General features: G+C 41.9%; 1 protein-coding gene across 3 annotated transcripts in view; it reads right to left on the bottom strand.

Annotated features, from left to right (window-relative positions):
• EPM2A (EPM2A glucan phosphatase, laforin) overlaps positions 1 to 3559 on the bottom strand; it is a gene marked incomplete at both ends in the record, with an annotated part of 290693 nt that extends 287134 nt beyond the window's left edge. For all 3 annotated transcript variants that reach the window (XR_013996164.1, XM_081094313.1, XM_081094314.1), the window contains one exon: positions 3271 to 3559. Coding sequence is in view for 2 of the 3 variants with exons in the window: in XM_081094313.1 (XP_080950439.1) it covers positions 3271 to 3559 (289 nt within the window). The remainder of the gene's footprint in view (positions 1 to 3270) is intronic.
• Between the last annotated feature and the right edge of the window lie 17793 nt (positions 3560 to 21352).

The following is a 21352-nucleotide window of genomic DNA, read 5'->3' as shown; positions in this document are numbered from 1 at the left end:
CCAAGGGTTCCCCAAACCTGAGGGAGGGCGGTGAAAGATGAAGACAAAAAGAATAAGCTGGGGTGGATCTTCCTCTGCCTGGCTGAGGCCAGAGAGAGATCCAGAAACAAACTGAGCTTTTATTTTATAGCCAGAGGTAAACAGGTAGTGGTCACCATAGTTACAATGTTCTTAGGAGTTTCACTTGTTTTGGCAGCACTTGCTGCACCTCCCACTGCCCATTAGCTTCCCAGATAAGATCTAGGGAGTGTCATAAGGTCAACCTAATTATGCTAAGTGGGCTATGCCCTCTAAGCTGGGACTTGTTTGTGATTTTGCCAATAAGTCAGTCCGAGGCTTAACCCTATAGCCGCTCCCTACAGTCTATACCTCCTCATAAATCTTTAACTTACAGTTCTTAGAATCAATCTCTCAATCTACAGGACACCACACTAACACTTATAAAACACAATTTAAATCACATAAAACTTTAAAAATGTTATATATTGTAAGTTTGTATAGGATTTATATATAATTTAAAATATAAAAATCAGCAGGGGGAGAGAATGAACTTAGCTAAATTCCTCATATTTCATAGCAAGTATCGTGATTGATTTTATGGGTATACATTAGCTGTCACTAGAGATTATATAAAAACATAAAATTTATATGGCAACTCAGAAAAAAATCTAAAAACAGAAAAGTTAAGTTGCTACATCAAGAAATAGCAGTAGGGCCTAACCAGTTTGGCTCAGTGGATAGAGCGTCCGCCTATGGACTGAAAGGTCCCAGGTTCGATTCTGGTCAAGGGCATGACCTTCGTTGTGGGCACATCCCCACTAGGGAGTGTGCAGGAGGCAGCTGATCGATGTTTCTCTCTCATCGATGTTTCTAACTCTCTATCCCTCTCCCTCCCTTTCTGTAAAAAAATCAATAAAAATATTTTTTTAAAAAAGAGAGAAAAGAAATAGCAGCATTGCCGGGTCATTGTAACTGAGTTGGTTGGGCAACTTCCTGCACACTGAAAGATTGCCAGTTCAATTCCCAGTCAGGGCACATGCCTCAGTTGTGGGCGACCCCCAGTAGGGGGCATGCAGGAGGCAGCCAATCAATGTTTCACTCTCACATCCATGTGTCTCTCTTTCTCTCCCTTCCTCTTTCTAAAAAATCAATTTTAAAAATTTAAAAACAACAACAAAGAAATAGCAGTATAAACAAATTATTCAAAACTTTGGGAGGAATATCAGAAAAGCTAAAAATAGAAAAGGAGGGAGACCGGGATGACCTCTGTTTTTACCATTTTAATTTTTATTAAAAGTATCAGATCTTATTTCATTATAAAAAAATAAGTACATACTGTACTGGGCTGCATATCTGGCACTTCGGCCAGACAGGTCATGCTGTGCTGTATGTTCCTAAAACACATAAATAGGAAGGTGCTGATATCAGGCCAGGCCTTGAGATAAGGTCTCATAGCCCCTTCCCAGCACGCAGGCCTTCTTTCAGAAGGCCCAGAAGTCTCGTTCCAAATTTGGGAGACAAAGGACTGGAAAAAGTATAAATAAAGAGAGTTTCCTCCATATTGGGGAGCCCAGAATTTGAAAAACACATTTTTCTCTGGGCCTCCACAAAATTTAATAAAATGTAACTCTTGCAGTCAGCACTGCAGTTCAGCCTCTGCTTCGGCAGGATGCTGTAACTGTAGTCTGCTGGCCAGCTTAATAAAGGCTCTTAAATTTAAATTCTGAGTTGGTGGTCTATCTCACTGAGTGAACCCATAACAATACTACTATTAAAAATGATAGTACTGTAACAAAAGGCAAAAAACTGAACAGGGAGAGTTTCAGTTCCGGCATGAAAATACAAAAGGACAGTAAGTGCCACCAGACCATGTGTCCCCATGGGGTACAAAAAGAGGCACAAGATAACATATCGTGTATTACAGAATACTCATCTCTGCTGAGTCTGTTTCCACACCATTATGGTCTAAATGGCCTAGCTTTGTCATATAAACTCCTAAAGAGACCTTCATTTCAGTGGCTTTAGACAACTATTGAGTATCACACACTCACACATTTCATCTAAAGAAAGGGCTGTCTAAATCCACATCACTGGCAGGGGTCTAACTGATAAAACCTTTTCAGGGTAGAATTCTGCAGTCTTCGTTGAAATGTAAAATAGGGCTACACTTCGGCTTCATTTCTCAGAATTTCCCCTACAGAAACACTTCCCAAATGCTCAAAGATAACTCTATACACAGATTCTCAAGTAGGCTATTAACTGTTTATAACAGAGGAAAACAAACAAAAAAAACTTAAGTGTACATTGATACATGCAGAACATGTTGGTGCCATTTAAAAAATGAGCTACACCTATATCAAATAACCCTAAAAGGTAATACATACACCCGCACATACATATATCGGGCAGTGAGTGGGTTTAAGCTGTGAAGAGCAAACTGTTTTTTACCCTGTGAATTTATTTGATTTTTTTTTTTTTTTACTACCAGCATTGTTTTTATATTTGAAGAAATCAGAGCATGCCTCAACTGTCATGTGGGATAAAAAAATAATCCAAGAAGAGAAAAACTCAAACCTAAGGGGAAAAAACCGTACTGTAATTGGCACGTTGCAGTCTAGGTTAGCGAAATGGCCGGCCTCCCTGGCTGGGTCATTTTTTAGTGAACGAAGGCAAGAACATGAGAGCACAAAACCTGAGGCGCAGATGAGGCGTGAACCCGAGCGGCGGGGCGGCCCAGGCGGCCCAGGACCCCGCGCAGGGAGGACACCAGGGCGAGCGGGCCCTGCTCCCGCAGCGGAGGAATCCGCCCGCGATGGGGGATGACCTGGGCGATAACCTGGGTTCTGGGCGCGCAGAGGACAGTCAGAGGCTCAAAGACCCAAGAACCGACTGGACACAGACCAGACCATGGGGAAGACCTGGGGGAGGGCGGGGAGGTTGGGGGGAGGGGGGATGTTGGCGAGGGGGCAAAAGAGAGAAAATGGGAGGCATCTGTAATATTGTCAACAATTGAAAAAAAAAAAAAAAGACCCGAGAGGGAGGGCTGACGAGGACACAGCAAAAATCTAGGGACCTGGTCTGGGGCCGGAGTGGCGGCCGGCGGTGAGTTTGGCCAGCAGACCGGGGCGGGGCGGGGGGGGGACGGTTTTCCAAAGTCAAGCGTCGGGCAAAGCTCCCAGACGGATCGCAACGGGGGTTTGGGGGCCGCCGGGGCCGGGTGCCCGCCGGGGTCCCCGCTCCGCGCTCCGGGCGGCCGCCAGCTCCCCGTACCTTCCCAGGAGAGCTCTCCTCCGGGCTCCCTCTTCAGGAACTTGTACCAGAACCGGTCCACGCAGCCCGGCTCCGCCCCGTCTTGCGCCGCCTCCTCCGGCGCCAGCTCCACCTCCCCGAGCCACAGGCCCGGCTCCTGCAGCCCCTGCGCCCCCGCGCCCGCCGGCCTCATGCGCACCGCCCCGCGCGGCTCCCAGCGCCCCAGCTCCGGCCGCGACCCCGCGATCAGCAGCTCCGGTGCGGCGCCCGCCACCACGGGCGGCACCACCACCCCGAACCGGAATCGCATGGCGGCGGGTGGCGTGGCTCCCGGTGCCCGGCGTCCCCGGCGCCTGCGGGCGGCAGACCCGGCCGGAGCGCGAGGCGGCCGGCGATTGGGCGGCGGCGCGCGGGGCCCGCACGCGAGAGGCCCGGGCGCCGGCGGGAACACGTGCGCGGCTGCACCTTGTTTGGGCTGCATCACGCGGCCGGGAGCAGATCTGAGGCCGGGGAGCGGGTCGGCGGGAGCCACCACCCGCCCGTCCCCTAGAAGCAGGCTGGGAACGCAGAGAGAGGAAGAAAGGGGGGAGAAAATGAGGTTTGGAAAACCTCTCAGGCGCCCTGCGACTTTGCACTCATCTTTCAAAAAAACTGGAAATTATCTTTATGAGCTTCCCAAAGGGAGTGGCGCATGGAAAGCAGCCCCCCTAATACTGAAGGGGGAGAACCGGAGATCCTGGGCCGGTGGCAGGAGAGCTTGGGACCTTACCCTGGCCACTTACTCTCCCTGGCCCCGGGCTCTTTAGGTGGGGTCAGACCGAACCTGGGTTCAGCAACCTCCGTACTTGGGTTCTGGCTAGGAAAGAATTCAGACGCAAGACCCAAACTGTAAGAGAACGTTTATTTGGTAAATCACAGAGGTAGAAGAAGTAATTCCTAGAAGAAATGGGCTTAGGAAACAAGTTATAGAAGTAAACTATAGTATAGGAGGGTGCTTAGAGCTTGGGGATGAGGAAGCTAATGGTACCCTGCCTTGGGGAGGGGCATAGAAAGGCTGGGGTGCTCCTGGGAGGGAGAGCACACTGGGTGGCGCTGAGTCCTCTGTCCTAAGGGTTTTAAGGATGCAGGTTTTAGGGGAGGACCCAGGGGAAGATTCCAGTAGAATATTCAGTTCTCCACAGTGTGTCCATTCAGGGTTGTGGTCTCCCCTGATTGATTGGCCCACTGTGGGTAGGTCATTATTAAGTGCAGCTTACCCTGAGGGCAACGGTGGGCATCTCTGGTCTGGTTTTGCTGCTTTTCTAGATCTGGAGCTGAAATACAACTGAGACATAGATGTTATCTCTAGGGAGGAAAGGTCAGGGGGTCCAAACTGCACGACCAGCGATATGCTAGGGAAGGAAAAAGTCACCCTAGGGTGAGGTCCCACCCTACAATAGATTGTCCCTTGCTAGGCACCTGGGGCTTTACAGCCTGGTGACCTGTACCTAGCCTATCATCCTAGCTCATGTCTGTCTAACTGCCCACCACAAAATGCAGGTATAAAATAATCTTGAAAGACCCTGCCAATCCGAAAGGTTCTCTCATTGGTAGAAGAGGCGTCATTTAGACCCAGAGCTGATGCATAAACAGTATTTTTCCTTTGTCTAGTCCAATTCAATGCCTGAAATAAAACCTGATCACTTTCTTGTTTTTATTATTATATCAGTTTAATATGTGTAAAATGGGTTGGTTTTACCTTCCCAAAGGAAAACAAAACCACTCATTCTGTGATTATAAACATATGACATTCATAATTTTTAAATGGCATAAAAATAGAACCTTTTGTTGAAAACTTCCTTTCAGTGAAAGTCAGCACTATTTTTTCAACTTAAAACATTTTTATGTCAAGAAATACAGGTTTATACCTAATTGGTTAAAAAGAAAACTATTTGCCTGTGAGGCGGAGCTTTTATTTTTGTCATTTCCATAAGGTAAACCAAATGTCCTGTTAACATATTTGTTACTTTTTTAAATATATTTTTATTGATTTCAGAGAGGGAGAGAGAGATAGAAACATCAACGATGAGAGAGAATCATTGATCAGCTGCCTCCTACACCCCCACACTGGGGATCAAGCCTGCAACCTGGACACATGTCCTGACTGGGAATTGAACCATGACCTCCTGGTTCATAGGTCAACATTCAAACCAGTGAGCTCTGCTGGCCCAGGCATATTTGTTGCTTTTTTATCCTTTAATAAAATTGTCCTTGTGTTCTTACAATTGTATTTTCAGAAACACTTAAATAACAGCCTCTTATGTAAACTAAAGATATATTGTTTACCAGTGTTTAAATACTTGTGAATAGCAACAGAAAGCCAAAATGTCATGCATTCAGAATACCCTAAGTACAAGGAAAAGTACAAAAAAGTAAACCATACAAACTCAGTCTCTCTGTAGAACAATTAGTAAATTCATAATACGTTTTTCTCTTCAATATTGATATTCCACTCAATGTTTGGTTGGTTGCTAAGCTTAAGGATAAACACAAAGAAAAATGTGATGACAGCAAGGCTGGCCAAACATGGCTGATTCGTTAGCAAAGCAGACATTAAATCACAGTGGCATGTGAGTCTGTTTATTCATTGCTCTTACAGAATACAGAATATTCTTAGGCTAATTTTAGGAAACTAAGAGTCACTGTGGCCATGCAAGAATACCAGGAGCTGACAGTTTAGGACTTTCTTGTTAAAGAAAGACTGCGGTCTCTTGTGTGCTTTCCAGATGGCATTATTCCCACCAGCTCTTTCAAAGTGAGAACTGTCCATTGTCAGCCTAAAGCGGTAAACTGAGGCAAGCTCAAAATTGTCGAACAATATGAGTTTATTAAGGAATTGCAAAACAAAAGTTTATTAAGGAAAAGCTATAGGCAAGTCTGTTGAGGGTTTGGGGTTGACTGTATTTATGGGCAGGAAATAGAAAGGGGAGAGTTCAGTTAGACTGAGTCTGTTAAGATAAAAACAAGGACCAGCTTTGAAAATTTCCTGAGCAGACAAATACAGTCCAGTCATACAAACAACACTCAATTCAGCTTATTTTACAAGATCAACCTGACCTGGGTCATTTCTTGCTCATGTCTTGGGAACCATAAGCAAAATTTCCCAAGATTAATATGAAGTAGCCACTGACCAATTCCCTATCATTTAAGAGAAGTCCAATATTATCAGTTTTCTGTAAGTCAGGATTTCATAAGAAATCAGTTTCATAGTTCTTAGTTTTGTGTCCCTGGGGGCACATAACTGAGATTTTCCATTTTACCCTCTAGTTCCATTTTTTATTAAAATTATTTCACACCATTCTATAGATAACACAGTAACAAAAATAGAAAACAATATATTTGTTCAACAGACATTATTCCTTCTCTCTCCGTATAAAGCAGTTGAGTAACTTTAACAGTTGGAAGTAGCCCTTTTAAGCACCTAAACAAAGTATGTAACAACTTATTTTATGACATGATTTAAATATAGTACAAACGTGATGGCTACATTGTACATTAAATAAAATACAACTAGAAAGGAGAGCAAGTCCAATATATGGATTAAAGGACATATGGCCATGCATCAATCATACTTTACCAATCATTTGAATTTGTTAACCATGAAAATGTTAACAGCCATTGAACCGTTATTATGTGGTTTTTATACTCATCTTATGTAATTATCTCACCAATTCAGAGGTAATTACTATTGTTATGCCCAATTTTATATGTGAGGGAACTTGCACAGAAAGGTCCAATAAATAAGCCACAACAAGGAAGGGACAGAGCTATAAGTGCTATAAGTCATTCATTCAGTTTATAGTTAAAAATATATACAATACATGCAATTACATTATATGTTATATACATAGTTTGGTTCCTGATAAGGAAAAGCATTACAGAATGCAATTAAATCCCAGCATATTTAAATAAGTTACTCTTCATTAGCTCTAAATACACAATGGACTTCCTATAATTATTTCCTGTAACTAACTCCATCCTTAGGAATGATGAAACAGATGAATCATAAGTGGTATTCTAAACTGATCGATGAGTCTATAAAGACTAATATTTAGAGCGGATTTGGGTCAGGTCCTAGAAAATGGTCATTTTATGCCCTTATCTGCCTATCTTGTTGGTAATGGAAATACAGATTTAAGAAGCCAAGGTGAATATTTTTCTAGTTATTAAGCTGTGTTATGCCCAGTTCTTTTTCCTAGTTGAGTTCTCCATGTGAGTATCCTTATGATATTTCATAAAAATGACTATTTCTGAAATTGATTTGAGGTCAGATTCTTGATGCTATGACAGTTGAGTTTAAAGCAAGAGTCAGCTCAGTAGAGTCACATAATTCTAGTAATATTTTTAAAACACCAAACCCATTTCTTGCATTGAATTTCATTTCTATAGTGCTATCTTATATATAACTACAATACTTGGTGAAGAATGGGTCATAAATTCAAATTTAGAGTTTCAGGATCCAATTCAAATGTTAATTTTTTGAAGACCCCTCCGGGAAAGCTGTTACTTGGCTCCCTTGTGATTTATGTTTTTCTGAAACAATATTTCACTAGTCAGAGGTTGTCATAAATTTTTCCTGATAATATTGTGTATGTACACACACATTCACTGATGCAAACCATGTTTCACCCACAGCATTCAGGGACTATCATAACTATTAGTGTATTACTTGTCAGAACATATCTGAGAGTTTAATGTGTCACATATATTATTTCCCATTTTGTAGCTTAAAAAAAAAAAAAAAAGCAAACAAACAGAACCTTCCAGAGAGAATTTGACCACAGCTTAGAAACTTTTGCACATTGTAACTGACTTTTCTGGGTTGGAAAACTGTAAGTTAGGCTACTTGAAATCCCTTTAAGAATCTGGAGCAGTAGAAGGATTTGAGGTGTACCAAGGCTTTATCCAAAAATCCCACAGCATTTCTCAACTATGTAAACAATTCATGTCCTTTTGGGTTCATATAAAAATCTCTGATCTCCAGGAGTTTCCAGTGATTCCGCTTCCCACCGCATCCCGGCATAGAAAAGCACTGCCTTTCCTGTGCATTGCCAACAGCCAGTTTTGTCATGCTTCTTTCTCTGTAATTTCCACAGTAAAAATAATTTTAAAAATGCACCAAGTATCAAATTACCCTGAGGACCCGCCCCTTCGCTCTCACGTCCCACCCCTCTGTCAGCATTGTAAAACGCACGCGCTCTTCCCATACTTCTCAACTGAAAACCTCTACTCAGCACGGCCATGGGGCCTGGGTCCTGTTAGGCAATGACCTCAACTGACTTTTCCTCGGGCAAGGAGACGGCCAAGCCAGGTGGCTGGACCGCAAGGTTACAGTCGCCAGCTTAGAGCTTCCTTCAGATGTAAAAAGATCCTCCAAGGCAGGGGGTAACTTGAATGGCAGGCTAGTTAACACCTTTCTCATCAAGGGTGGAGGGCTTGATAACTCAACCCCTAGGAACAAAGAGTGGTTGACTGGAAGGGATGATTTGAAACTCCCCAGGGAACTTTCAAAGAGTTTGATAAAAAGAAAAGAGGTTAGCTGAAAGCAGAGCTGGCTCATTTATACTTAAATGGAGCATAAAGACTGAGGCAGGGACGGGGAGTCGAGGGGAGAGGAGGGGAGGCAAGGCCGAGGGAGCTTTGAAAGAATTTGAACACTCTGTAATTTGCCCTTTGCTTCTTTTTCCTGGCCATTGAATGTGTTTATATTAAAGGTATTTCAAACATAAACTGACTTGGTTGCTTATTGCTGAGATGGGGAGAGGAAGGCCGGCGGAAGGTTGAATGAAGAGGAGGCCCCCAGACAGGAAGGTGAAGGTCAGTGGTAACTGGAAAGGAGAAACCCATTGACCTGCAACAGCCAAGAAAGGATAAATCAGAAGCTCAGTAAAGACCCTAGGCTTCCCCCAAATCGTGAGCTCTTGCTGAGAACTTGGGGGCTGCCTGCAAATGCAGAACTAGTTTAGGAGGAAGAGGCGTACTCATATTTTAATTAGTGGAACCAGCCACTTATTCAAAGATAGCTACTTGTCCAAGCATGCACTGTGGGTGCTGTCAAGGTAGTATTTCCCAAAATGACTCTCATGTAAATTAATGAGAGGACCAGCAGGATGTAAAGATGGGTCAAAAAGAATCCCCAATATAATGTATATAGTAGACACTGAACAAATAGGAGATAACTAGGTTAGATACAAAACTGATTAATTTCTTCCTGGACCATGAAACTGGAACCTATGAGTTTATCTCTTCTACCAGACAGAAATCGCTTGCATGTGTAACAGATCAACACCTACAAGATTTAATATGTAACTTTGGGGATAGGGCCCTAATCAATAGTAAAATCACAAAATAAGCCCAGGCGTGAATAATACTGTAGATACTGAAACAATTCTCAAGTGGGCCTGGTGGACCGCACTCCAGCCTGCAGGACATGCAGTCAATCTTACACTGTAGTTCTAAGTTTTGGATATTTTTTCATGACAATGTGTAATAAAAATAAAAGCCTCCCATTTGTTCAGCTTCTATCTACTGTGGTCTAGGCACTGTACTAGTTGCCTTACATAACCTTATCTTATTTAATCCTCTCCCCTATTTCCATTACATTTTGTATTGTTGACAGTATTACGGATGTCCCCCATTATCCCTCCCCCCTCTATTTCCATTACATAGTTATCATCTCTGTTAAACAGAAGAAGGACCTGAGTTTTTGGACCATTAACTGATTTACCAAAGACCATACACCTAATAAATGGCAGAGGCAGGATTCGAACCTGGGAGTGCCTTACCCAATAGCCTCTCCAGCCGGGGATGCAGCTCAGCACCACGTGGAAGCACTGGGCTGAAGGGAACCCACACTCCACTTGCAAAGCCTTTTACTCTGAGTGTCTTTTTCTTCCCCCAAAATACTTGCTCCTTGGCAAGCCTCATGCCACAGGGAAAATCTATATAAAGCCCTGGGGGGAAGGTGCCCAGGGGTGACATATTTCACTACTCCAAGCACCACAAAGGCCTTATATAAGCTGAAGCTCTGGCTCCAAATGTAATTAAAATCTATAATAATAAAAGTGTAATGTGCTAATTAGACCAGACGTCCTTCCTGATGACCTTCTGGATAGAGCTGGAGCTGTGAGGGAAGCCCGGGTCCCAGGTGCCAGAGAGAAGCCAGTGCTGGCAGCCGAGGGAAGGGAGGCCTACTCTTGCATGAATTTCATGCCTTGGGCCTCTAGTTTTTAAATAAATGTTTAGGCACAGTTTGGCAAATCTCAATATGTTTACTCATTGGAACAGATCCTTAAAAATTACTGCTATTAGCAGACTATATCAACCTGGACAAATACAAATGCATCAAATTAGATGTAGAACAGTGGCCTAGACTCCCCATACATTCACTATGGTGACAGTGACTGCCTAGGGGCTCAGCCACAGGGAGGATTCTGCACACTCAGCTAAGACCCAGTTCTGCAGGAACGTTACCAGAAACGCCACCGCCCTTGTGTAGCTCAAGGAACTCTGAGCGATGAGTGAATCGGGAAGCAAAAATTCTAATGCTTCCTGTCCTGAAAGGAGGCCATAGAAGGCTCTGATGAGGGGGATGGTTTTCTTAACCGGACCTAACACATTTCACTTCAGTTTCAGTGAGAAATGAGACCAAGTGGAGAGAGGTGCTATTCTCTCTATGCCACCACCACACACACACACACACACACACACACACACACACACACACACACAAACACGCTTGCAGCATTTACAAAGTCACCCTATGGGGAACAGGGATCGGGCGAGGGCAGGGTTGCGTTGGATGGAGGCCTTGTAACAACAGCAGCTGTCAGTCCCTCTGAGGGAAGTAACCACTGTGACAGCATCATTCGTCTGTGATCCAGGAAGCTGCTGGTACTCTCTGTAGCAGAGGCACAAACAGCAGGCCACACCAAGGCATGCATGGACTTCTGTTTAAATAGTTGCCAAAATATAAACATTGGATAATTTCACACAAATATACAAATTTTTGACCTTTTTTGAAAAACTAGATTTGGCAAGAGGGGGCTACAACCTTCAGAGGCGCAGTAGGGTGAGCTGGAGGCTGCCTCCCTGTTGGATAAGCTTGAACTCCTGACGCTCTCGTCTCCACCGTGCCCAAACTGCCTCCCTGAAACTGCGGCCAAGCTGCTGCTTGTTTTCACACTCCAAGAGTTTTTGTTTGTTAGTTTTTCAAAAATAGCATTAAAAAGAAAGTAGCATGGCCCTAACCAGTTTGGCTCAGTGGATAGAGCTTCAGCCTGCGGACTCAAGGGTCCCAAGTACGATTCCGGTCAAGGGCATGTGCCTTGGTTGCAGGCACATACCCAGTGGGGAGTGTGCAGGAGGCAGCTGATGGATGTTTCTCTCTCATCGATGTTTCTAACTCTCTATCCCTCTCCCTTCCTCTCTGTAAAAAATCAATAAAATACATTTTTTTTTTTTAAAAAAAAGAAAGTAGCAAGGATGTGAAGATACTGGAACCCTCATTTATTGTTGGTGAGGAGGTGAAATAGTGCAGTCACTTTGGAAAACAATGTGACAGTTCCTCATGAAGATTAAACATAAAGTTACTATATGACCCAGCAAGTCCACTCCTCCATGAGAAGTGAAAACATCTGCCTTTATAAAAACATGTACTTGCACATTCAAAGTGTGGGAGCAAGGTCTAATTCTTGGAGTACTTACTCCTAAATCCTGCTTATAGCACTAATTGTGAGAGCAAGTTCCTCCTCGAACCCTGCTCACTGTACTAACTGTTGGTAACTTGGTTCCTCCTTTATCCTCTGTTCGCTGCGTCATTGTTGGAAGCACTCACTGCTCCATCCTTCCGACTGGTCCAAGTGTGGGAGCACAGGTCCTAATGCTGCCCTACTACACCAACTGTTGGGTCCAAGCCCCTCTGCCAGGGTCTGGACCTTCTTGGACACCTGGCAGTAGATGGAGAAACCATGAGAAGTTGTGGGTGTATAAGAAAGTCTTTATTACAGTAGCCAGTGGCCATGCAGCCATTGCTCACAAGGAGCTACTAGACAAAACAGTCCTTTAAAGCACAGTCCTATGCAGTAGGTAGCCACACACGCAGCTAAGAAACAATACATCTTTCCTCCATAGTAGCAGCCTCCACCATCTGAGCTATTGTCTGAGCAGCCACCCGCTGCCTCTGGACCCACAGCTTCACATAGCAGCCGCATCTGAGTCCTCTCATCTCAGAGCCTCAGTAACATATTTCAATACTACTTAGACAAAAGAGGCTTTTCGCCAAATAATGACATTCATCATTTGGGTTATAGAAGGGCACCTTTGTGCAATCTAGATTGCTGCGTCTTGCACCTGCGTATCGTCCTTGGACACCCTGATGGACATTCCTACACTCAGCGTGGCCTTGGACATCCAGCATACTAAGAACAAGGCCTCTGTGCTCTGATTGGCCTTGACCATCCGGCGTACTCTGGCATGGTTCCCACACAAAGCAACATCCTCACTAATAAAAGCATAAGTGATCATCCTGCCGTGATGCCCTCATGCTGCCACAGGATGGCTGTGCACACAGCGGGCGCGCAGGTGGGCAGGGCTGGGTTTGACGCTGTGGGTGCAGCAGGAAGCCTGCCTGGGGTCCCGCCTCCTCCTGGCTCTGCATGGCTATGATGTTGCCTGACCACCAGGGGGCAGCACAGAATGAAGGAAGGCCCTGGCCAGCAGTCGGCAGCTGGGGGAAGGGAGGCCCTGATCTCCCGCCAGGCCTAGGGACCCTACCCGTACACGAATTTTGTGCACCGGGCCTCTAGTTATTTATAATAGCCAAAATTGGAAACAATTCAAATGTCTGTCCAACTGATGCCTGGATCAATAAAATGTGGCATGTCCATGCAATGGAATATTATTCAGCCTTAAAAAGGAATGAAGGACTGACTTATGCTACAACATGCTGAGCCTTGAAAATATTGTGCTAAGTGAAAGAAGCCAGAAACTAAAGACTGCATATTATATGATTCCATACAATATTGTATGAAGTGTCCAGAACAGGCAAATCTATGAAGACAAAAAGTAGACTAGTGTTTGCCTCAGGTTGAAGGGGAGAGGAAAATTGGGGGGAAATGGGGAGTGACTGGTAAAAGGCAGGGGTTTTTGGAAGGAAGTTTTAAAAATGATCTAAAAGTGACTTGTGGTGATGGTTACATGAATCTAACACTCATTGACTCATACACTTTAAATTGATGACTTGTATGGTATATAAATTACATATTAATAAAGTTGTTCAAAATAAAGCAAATGAACTATTCCAGCCATTGGTGTGACCCCCTTTAAGTTATTTGCACTTTGAACCCCTGCTTTTTAAGGGAAAATGCATATAAAACCTGATTCTGAAGAGCCTAGGAGAGAATTTGCTCCCTTTAGCCTACACCAGGGCACTGAGTCTGACTTGGCAGTGGTGGGTGGGAAGAATAACATTTTAATTTTTTTCAAATCTTAAAAAAAAAAGCCAATTAGTTCACATCTGACAATTAATATACACATTCTTTTGAACTATATAGCATTGGGTTAGGTGATTTGAAACTTGCAAATATGTGATCCTTGCCCACAAGAGTCTATGGCAGTGATGGCGAACCTTTTGAGCTCGGCGTGTCAGCATTTTGAAAAACCCTAACTTAACTCTGGTGCCGTGTCACATATAAAAATTTTTTGATATTTGCAACCATAGTAAAACAAAGATTTATATTTTCGATATTTATTTTATATATTTAAATGCCATTTAACAAAGAAAACTCAACCAAAAAAATGAGTTCGCGTGTCACCTCTGACACGTGCGTCATAGGTTCACCATCACTGGTCTATGGTGTAGTTGCTAGAGATAGTTGAATTACAGCACATACAAAAGAATGTTTTTACATTTAACAATACTAAGTTACTCATCACACAACAATTACTGACAACTAGAGACAGGCACCCTAAAGCTCAGAAGAGGACTGAGCACAAGACCTGGACAGGTTGGGTCTGATACCAGGTCATGAAAGACTTGCAAACAGAACTCAGAATAGATAAAAACAGAGAGAGGGAAGTAAGGGGACACTGGTATTCCAAGTGAGGGAATTCATCAAAAGTAGGTGCAGAAAATCTCTGAGCACGTTTAAGGTAATTTTATTATAAACTTTGTTGTTGAAAGTGTTACATATGTCCCCTCCCCATCCCACCCCACCCCCCACCCTGCCCATTTACCCCCTCCAGGCCGCCCCGCCCTAGGCCTTCTCCACCCCATTGTCTGTGTCCATGGTTATACATATATGCATGCAAGGTCTTTGGTTGATTACCTCCCACCCACTCTCCCCCTAGGTCAGTGGTCGGCAAACTGCGGCTCACGAGCCACATGTGGCTCTTTGGCCCCTTGAGTGTGGCTCTTCCACAAAATACTGACTTCTGCGCATGGGCCACGAAGTTTCAATCACACTGTTCTTGTGCGCCTGCACATGGTATTTTGTGGAAGAGCCACACTTAAGGGGCCAAAGAGCCGCATGTGGCTCGCGAGCCGCAGTTTGCCGACCACTGCTAAAGTAATTTTAGAGTAACAAAGGCTAAAGATCCCCAAAATTGGTTTTCTAACATAATTATACTACAAGCATGTAGTTTTGCCTTAATTACATTTTAGACTACACACTTTAGCTTAGTTTCACATATCACAGTTTGAGGTAACTCTATAAAGAAAAAATAGAAAAAGAAAAAAGAAAAAAATGTCTTGGGTCTTTAATTAACTTATTAAAATCAAACTTAAAATCAAGAGGTGAACAATTTCATACACCTTAGTTCAATAGGGAGACATGAGCTCAATCATGCTACTTCACAACAGCAGAAATTAGGACCTTATAAATTATTATAATCAATTCAGCAGTGAGTGTATGAGTGCACCACCCACAAGCTTACCAGGCAAACAATATCAATCATGGCAAGACTAATGGACACTTAACTATCTCACTCAGTTTTCTAACTTCTCAAAGCATAGGTTAAGTATATGAGACTGCTTTTTTAAAGTAAATGTTTTGAGATGAAAAGCATTCTTTTCAGAAAATGTAATGTATTATCACTTTGAGGAAAAGATTGTTTTTCCAGAATATTTAATTTTCAGTAAGTGTCCCTCTCTGACTAGTCATGCAGAGCCACTAAGTTACCTGAAAAAAAATATGTGGTTTAATTAAGTTTGTATGTCTAGAGTGGAGTAACAATTGATTCTATGATTCAATTTAGAAATTCCTGCATCGAATAAATGAAAACAGAATTTATTTCAGCAGATTAATACCTTTAATATTCAGTTAGTTGACCACTTTACCCCAGTTAGGAAATTCAAAAAAAGAACTATTGTATTTGGAACTGTAGGTTAAGAGCCAGAAGCATATCTGTGCTCCAGCCTCTTTGTTTATTATACAAGGAAACTGATGCTTTTTAAAAAATATATATTTTATTGATTTTTTACAGAGAGGAAGGGAGGGGAATAGAGAGTTAGAAACATCGATGAGAGAGAAGCATTGGATCAGCTGCCTCTTGCACACCCCCTACTGGGGATGTGCCTGCAACCAAGGTACATGCCCTTGACCGGAATAGAACCTGGGACCCTTCAGTCCCCAGGCCGACGCTCCAGCCAGTGAGCCAAACCAGCTAGCGCGAAACTGATGCTTTTATAAAACCATTTTTTAAGTTTATCATCTATTTGTTTTCATCTATAAATCTGGATTCCTACAACATGAAGAATTACCAGACATATACTTCCCCTTGTTTCCCTGGTCTTCATCCTCAATCATTTTCTTGAAGGACTGACTCTGTGGGAACCTCAAGTGTCAATAATACATCCACTGGAATACACACAATTCATGATCAGCAAGAGTGATTTGCTTTGAGAAAATAAGTGCCAGTGATATTTTGATTTTGTGTACAATATACCATAGAGCTTTTTTAGAATATCTTCTACTACTCTTTGAAGGTAATGGTTCTATATATTATCAGCATTTTAAACCTCACTCTCCCCACTTGGAATTTTCCAAGAAGTTGTATGGCCTGAATGTGTTCAAGAGCAATCTTAACCTCATTCTATGTTATTTTACCATCCTGGTAGATGGTACCCGCTCCCAACAAGGGCCTATTAATCTGGATGCTGTTCTTTGCCTCTCTAGCCAGGAGACAGCTAAGACATATATCCCTTGATTTGAGAGAAATCCTTCCTCCAACTTCCAGCCTTTAAAACACCCCCCACTGTATTCTCTTTCTCTATACCCGATTTCAAGTAGCCTTTTGGAAAAGGCTGAAACACGAAGTGTATCAGTTAGGACTAGGTTATGCTTTGGTAACAAATATCTATGACTTATAACCCCCAAAGCTTACATCTCACTCATATCACATGTCCATATGGTGTTGGCTATATCTCTGCTCTACATTATGTTAACTGAATGACCCAGATGAGTAGAAGCCTTCATATGGAATTTTTTGGGAGACAGGAAAAAATAGTTTTTATAGATTTTGCTTTGAAGTGATACAAAAACAATTCTACTCATATTTCACTGACCAAATCAAGCCACACGGCCAAGATTGCCATTCAGTGATCCAGGAAAATATAAAGCTCTTTCAGATAAGGGTAGCAAATATTTGTGAATGGTAACACAGACCAGGCAACCACAAACAGTAGGAGAAAGTTGCAAATTCACTAAGAAGCATGATGAATGGTATCTACCATTTTGGAATTGGGGGAAAGGCCTCAACATATATTTAAGTGACCAAAAGAAGGCTAAAAGTATAATGGTAAGAAGTATTTTTTAAACATAAAATTTACTAACCACCCTTAGACTTACTAACCACCCTTAGACTGTGATGAATTGATAGAAAAATAGATGGATGATGGCTAGGTAGGTAGATAGATAGATAGATAGATAGATAGATAGATAGATATACAGAGAGACACTCTGAACACACATACTAATTTAAAGATAACATATAAAACTCTGCATGTTATTTTAGAATCAAATTTTTATTTCATTTTTAATTGAAAGTTCAGACATTATGCTCTTAGGTTTGTATATTTAAAAGAGAATTTTTAATATGAAAGTTATGTTTCCATTATCCTCTGGATTTGAACATGTAAATGTAGACAATTTTCTGTCATTTGGGAACGGCTTCTTGCATTTCTTTAGAATTTAAATAGCTGCAAATTCACAAAGGTTTTTATAATACTGCTATGTCTTTTTAAAAGTTTATCTTTTACCTTTGGATCTTTTTCTCTTTTATCCTAAGTGATTTTATTTAGTTGCTTGGTTTGACATGGATATAGACTCCATTAAATTTTCAGAAAATGCAACTTTATTTTAATCTTTTGCCCAATTTTATCCTTTCAAAACTCTAGATGATTTCTCACCTTTGGGAGAACATAGACTAGATATTGTTGTAAATTTGTTTGTGAAATATGTATAAAATTAAATGTAAGAACTATTATAATTAAATTTCACACACATGCACACACTCAATTTAGAACTTATAAAGTAATTCAGCAAATTTTCATGATGCAAGATCAATATACAAAATCAATTGCATTTCTATATACTAATTTAACCAAAGCAGTGCAAGACTGGTATACTGAAAACTATAAAACATTGTTGAGAGAAATTAAATTACATAAAGGAAAGACATCCTATGTTCAAGGATTGGAAGATCTAATATTATTAAGAGGGAAATAGTCCTCAAAGCAATTCACAGAATTAATCTAATTTCTATCAAATATCTCTAGCTGCCTCTTTTGCAGAAACGGGCAAGCTGATTCTAAAATTCATATGGAAATGCAAGGGGCCCAGAATAATCAAAATAATCTTGAAAAATTACCAAGTTGGAGGATACACACCTTCCAATCTCAAAACTTAATACAAAGCTACAATAACATAGTGTGGTACTGGCATAAGGACAGATATCTAGACCAATGGAGTAGAACTGAAAGTCCAGAAATCAACCCACTTGGATATAGCTTTGCAAGAAACTTGTTATGAACCAATGTTACCTACATTTTTTTTTAAAAAAAGTAAAAATATGAAATCGGATAAACATTTGCTTCAATAGTATAAAATGTACCCTTCGTTGATTCCATGCTTTTCTTGTGCAAAAGAAGTTCTCAGATTTGAGACTGAATCATGCTGTGATATTTTTGAAGATATTTTGGATAGCAAACTCAACACGTGAAGTAATAACCAAGTCCATGTTTCAAAAGAAGTGGCAACAGTATGATGTCCCCATTATATCTCCATTTAATTCACCAGTCCAGCTCTTGCAAAAACCATAAGGATCATGACAGAATGATGGCAGACTACATCACCGTCTTCGGAGGACCGAGATAACTCTCCTGATCCTGAGCACAATATAGTCCATAGGAACCTCAGCTGTCTGGATGCTTCTCAGGACATCACACCAGCCACTACATTTGCGAGCATAATACTTGGGACTGAGGATGAAGAAGTTGCAATACTCTGATGCCCTAGTAAGGCCACGGCACACCAGAGGCTTGGAAATGATCTCTTCGAACATTTGGGGGCTGAGAACACCACCGGAGTACTAGAGATTCAGTGGTCAGGGATATGCCAGCATATCTCCTTGGAAATAAAGGACAGGTTGGTGCAACTTGCAATTCCTAAAATGAAGAAAGAGGCACGGATGTTTAGTTAGTCTCTTTGGATTTTGGAGAACATATATTACATTGGGAGAATTGCCTCAAACCCATTCATTGGGTAACTTGGAAGAACTACCAGAACAAAAAAGGGCTGGTAGCAGTTACAAGTGACAATGCTTTTGGAAATGTGTTACAAGTAACAATGCTTTGGGAAACGTATGTCCTCGCGCAGTGGTCGGCAAACCACGGCTCGCGAGCCACATGCGGCTCTTTGGCCCCTTGAGTGTGGCTCTTCCACAAAATACCACGTGCGGGCGTGCACGTACAGTGTGATTGAAACTTCGTGGCCCATGCGCAGAAGTCAGTTTTCAGCCTGGGCGAGTCTATTTTGAAGAAGTGGCGTTAGAAGAAGTGGGGGGTGTCGGTTGGTTGGGCGACAGGAGACGCGGCGCAGGCGGGCTGCGGGATATGCAACGCGGGGGAGGTCCATTGTTTTGAGATACAGGTACATTCGCTGAGGTTGACCCCTTCCAACTCTCCCATCCACACTCGTCTATCTGAAACAAGTATACAAGACGAGTGTGCATGGGAGAGTTGGAAGGGGTCGACCTCAGCAAATGTACCTCAATCAGATTGAGGACGTTTTTAGCAAAGGCCAGCTTAGGAGTACCCTAATTAAGTTAATAACAATGTACCTACCTATATAGTTTAAGTTTAAAAAATTTGGCTCTCAAAAGAAATTTCAGTCGTTGTACTGTTGATATTTGGCTCTGTTGAATAATGAGTTTGCCGACCACTGTCCTAGCGGATCCCATCAAGCTAAGATGTTTGAGGTGGGTAGTGATGCTGTGTGGAGTCTCTGCAAACCCTGGCAGATCTTTCCAACAAAACTTGACAGGAAATGGTACATAACTATCACAGTTTCTTTGCCCTGCATAAGTTAATTACCACACATGTTTTACTGATTCCTTGGGTCTCCCAAATGGGATTAAGCTCTAGTCATCCATAGTGGTAACTGGCTTGAAAATGCACCTATATTATGTGCTTCTATTACTTATCTATTTCCCCCACATTTACTGCTATTTTTCTTCCTCTCCAAATTAACTATTTGATTGAACCGTATTTGCCGGTTTTTGTAGGTCAAAAATGATTGGATAGCAATAGTTTCATCTTAATGTTTGAACTTGAATCTTTAATTTGAGATCCTTTTTTGGGGCACTCAGATTAAGAAAATGTTTTACCTGTTTTTTGAATTTTGTATAAATGAAATCTTAGCATATGTACTCTTTTGTACCATGTCTTTCACTCAACATTATGTTTTTGAAACACATACATGTGGTGGCATGTAACTATATATGGCCCAATTGTTTTTGTTTACAGCATGTTTTGTATCTCATACATTTTACTGTTAACAGACACTAATTATTTCCATTGTGGTCCTATTACAAACAGGGAAGCTATTAACAGCCTGGTTAATAAATGTACATAATCATGCACATTTGCACAAGTTTTCTAGGTCATTTACTTAGAAGTAGAATTGCTGAACGTAGAATATGTTCATATTCTACTTTTTCTTTAAAGGATATTCAAAATAGGGACGGATAACCCTTCCCAGGGGAACAATCCAGTGTGTACATCTTCCTAATCTCTACTCCCTACACAGCACATCTCCACTGTGGGAATATGAGCCTGCGGTAGGAAAGAGGTCAGAGTGTCCTGTATTTAAGTAGTGCAATCTCCCTAAGTATTCTCTTTTCAGCAACAAATAAATAAACCTAATTCCTTTAGTCATTTCTTCACAGAGGCTGTTTCCTATGCCTCTAGTTTTCTTGGATCTCCTCTGGACTGCTTCCACATTTTTCAAATCCAGGGTGAGCATGTAATTTATTGTTCAAAGCAGGTCAATTTTGAGAATGAGAAGAGGTGTTAAAATCAAGTTTTAATTGGTTTACAATAGATGTAAATGCTATCTATCCCAGGAAACCAGAAGGCACTATTACCTTATTCATGTCACACTCTGTGTGTGTGTTCTGAAAGCATTAAGGAATGCTCTGGAGGACTGGCTCATAGTATTATAGAAGGGCAGTTGGCTCCATGACACACTCCCACTTACAATCCCAGTCTCAGAGACTTTGTTATAAGTGTATTATGCATATCTAACAGCACATAATGGTATTCCTAAACAGGAAGGGCACAACGTTGGTCTCTCAGTGGTAATGAGGTAATAACTACTCTTGCACTGTGTCCTTTAGGGAAATTGGGACTGCTACTTGATCTTCAATTTAGCAATAGACACAAATCTCAATGGCAATTTTGTATTCAAAGGAGATTTAGCTAGTTGCTAAGTAACCATGGGAAAGAAGGTAAAATAGGGACATTTTTATTAACTTCCCTAGTGTTTCCTGACTTCAGAAAACAGTT

This window comes from Myotis nattereri (assembly GCF_964212035.1).
Source record: "Myotis nattereri genome assembly, chromosome: 6".
Lineage (NCBI taxonomy): Eukaryota > Metazoa > Chordata > Mammalia > Chiroptera > Vespertilionidae > Myotis > Myotis nattereri.
This window is presented reverse-complemented; position numbering and strand designations above follow the sequence as displayed.